The sequence below is a fragment of the Lathyrus oleraceus genome, chromosome 7 (genome assembly GCF_024323335.1).
Source record: "Lathyrus oleraceus cultivar Zhongwan6 chromosome 7, CAAS_Psat_ZW6_1.0, whole genome shotgun sequence".
Lineage (NCBI taxonomy): Eukaryota > Viridiplantae > Streptophyta > Magnoliopsida > Fabales > Fabaceae > Lathyrus > Lathyrus oleraceus.
In genome coordinates this window covers 397,877,154-397,879,746 of record NC_066585.1, presented here as the reverse complement: position 1 = coordinate 397,879,746, position 2,593 = coordinate 397,877,154, and the positions used below count along the sequence as shown (strand labels likewise).

Sequence of the window (2,593 nt, the reverse complement as noted above, 5' to 3'; positions counted from 1 at the left end):
ACCGGAAACCAAACAGATGTCTCTAGCAGTAGCACCAAAGATTTGGTCTCCTTCCATCTTTCTTAATCTTTTATCAATAGTAACAACCTCCTCACGGAGCCTATCACGCGGCTGGTACCCTTCATCATTATCATCCAGAATTTCATAAACAGGCTCATTAAGATAAGGCTGCACCCGAGTATGGACATTAGCTTGTGTGAAGGTAGGGATCGCCTTTGGAGGCTCGGGAACGAAAGGCACAGTCTGTTGAACGTTCTGTATAATGGGCATGGCTTGTTGACCACTTTGTGCAACCGGCATAGTTTGTTGAACTGACGTAACAACAGGCGGATGTATGAAACTCTGCGAAAGACCATAAGGAAACGGGTTCTCAACTGAAACAACCGGCGGATCTACGGCAGCGGTAGTGTTGATCTCAGAAACCACAGTAGGCTGAGTATCCATCTTTGCATTGATAACCTGAAGTAGTTCCATAATTGTTCCTACATTCCCTCGAAGGTCTGCTAGCTCGTTGTTAACGCGATCCATCTCTTGAGCGTGCTCTTCCATCCTTCTTCGAGCTTGAGCTCTAGTGTTGTATCGATTCAGGGTGACGAAACTGTACGCGTGAGAACCGAGTATGAGACAACCGGGAGACACATGAAATGCAAAATGTGATGCAACATGCGAATGAAAGATTTCATGGAATTCAAGCCTTTACGAACATCGCGGAATACCACTGGGATCTTTATTTATTAATTTGAAAATGGATTACAAATAAATATTCTTAAAAAATCTTAACAAGAAAAAAAAAAGCTAAATAAAAGCTACGAAAGCCCTAAGGAAGCGTAGTCCACGACTTCAACGAGTAGGCGGAGAGTCGGAGGAAAATAAATCCTCGTAGATTCTTCTCTTTTTGTAGGAAAGCACTTCTTCATTCTTCGCCTGCAGCTGCTTTTGTAGCTCTTCATTCTCACTGAAGATAACCTGATATTTATTTTTCCACGTTTCTGCCTCATGTTGTGCTCTCTTCAAAGCGATTTCCAACTTTTCAGCTTCGGACATGAATACTAAAACAGGTTCTCTTCTCGGAGGTAAAGGATCTTGGCGAGGATAAGGCATCTTCAGCTTGATGGCTCTTTCCCGGACCCAACGAAGATAAGGTTCCATAGACACACAATTCGGCTTTCCCAAACTTTCTTTGCCCTTCTTGTGCAAATGACGCCAAGCGGATACAATCCGATCTTGAAGTTCTTTGTCACCCTTAAAGAAGATTTTCTCCACATGAACACTTTTAGGCGGTTCTTTCAAGGGATACCCTAACTGTCGGCGAGCTAGGACTGGATTGTAGCTGATTCCTCCATTAAAACCAAGTAAAGGTACGTTGGCAAAGTCTCCACAGCTGTCAATAATTAGTTTTCCATCATACACACGATTATACCAAACGATGTCCGAGTGTGTCAGCGCCATGACCCTTGGTGACCAAAATCCCTTATCAAGACTCAAAAAAGACTTCGGCAAGTGCGAAATAAACCACTTGTATAATAAAGGCACACAACAGGTGATCATTCCTCCACCATGAAAATTCCGGAGATGTATGGAATGATAAGTGTTACCCAATAACGTTGGTACTGGATTGTTCTTCATGAATATTTTGATGGCGTTAATGTCAATGAATCCTTCAAAACTTGGGAAGAGTAGCATTCCATAAATAAGCAAAGCAAGGATTGTCTCAAAGGTAGGCATGCTTAAATGATCGGCATAATATTGGGCTTTCTTGATTAAGAAATGCGTAGGTAACCCTACAGTTCCGCCTTTGGTGATCATGTTGCCTTTGATGTCGGACACCTTTAAGCATATGGCTTTAGCAATGTCTTCCTCTTTAGGGTCCTTCTCTAAGAAAGGGAACGGAGACTTATCCACAATAGGTAACCCCACCAACTGAGAGTACTCTTCTAAGGTAGGTAATAGCTGATAATCTGGGAACGTGAAACAATGGTAATCCGGATCATAGAACTGTAGTAACGTAGAAAGAATTCCATCCTTCACTTGGATTCTCAATAAGGATAATAGCCTTCCGTACTTGTCCTTGAACCCCTCTTGATCTTCAACCAAAGCTTCTAGCTTCCTTAGGTCATCCAACTTAAAATTCTTAAAAGAGTATTTCAAGGTGTTTCTCTTATTGTAATCCATGGTAGCCTACGATGTTCATAAATAAAGTTTGAATTCCATGAGATGTAATGCAATGTGATGTTTTATGGATGTAATGCACATAAACACACAAAGTCCTAGGTTAAAGGTATATGAGCGGAAGTCAAGGTCTACCCATCCCACAGAGGTATGTACTATAGGGTTAATTGTACCTGCGGAACAAGGGTTCTAAATCGGTGCCCAAAGTCATCAGTCCATCTTTCGGATATTATCAATTTCCCAATTGACTCGGTGGTTAATAATATTCTCAAGAGAACCTCTTTTGAGTGTGGTATCGCGTAGCAACTATTTTGGGATTACTCCCTCATAGTCCCCGCACTACGTCCTATATAAGGCCAAAGTGGTGTTAAGGTAACTATGGTCCCCAGTGTCATAGGCTCCCATCGAAGATAGTAAGTGTCTT

At 42.0% G+C, this 2,593-nt stretch overlaps 1 protein-coding gene across 1 annotated transcript; it reads right to left on the bottom strand.

Moving 5' to 3' along the window:
• Nucleotides 1–840: 840 nt before the first annotated feature.
• LOC127104011 (uncharacterized) lies at nucleotides 841–2,172 on the bottom strand. The gene has a single exon (XM_051041234.1). The coding sequence runs from the start codon at nucleotides 2,170–2,172 to the stop codon at nucleotides 841–843; it is 1,332 nt and encodes a 443-aa protein (XP_050897191.1).
• Nucleotides 2,173–2,593: the final 421 nt, after the last annotated feature.

What these genes read in the sequence shown, in the direction of transcription:
- LOC127104011 (XM_051041234.1), bottom strand. Translation starts at nt 2,172, where the DNA reads ATGGATTACAATAAGAGAAACACCTTGAAATACTCTTTTAAGAATTTT.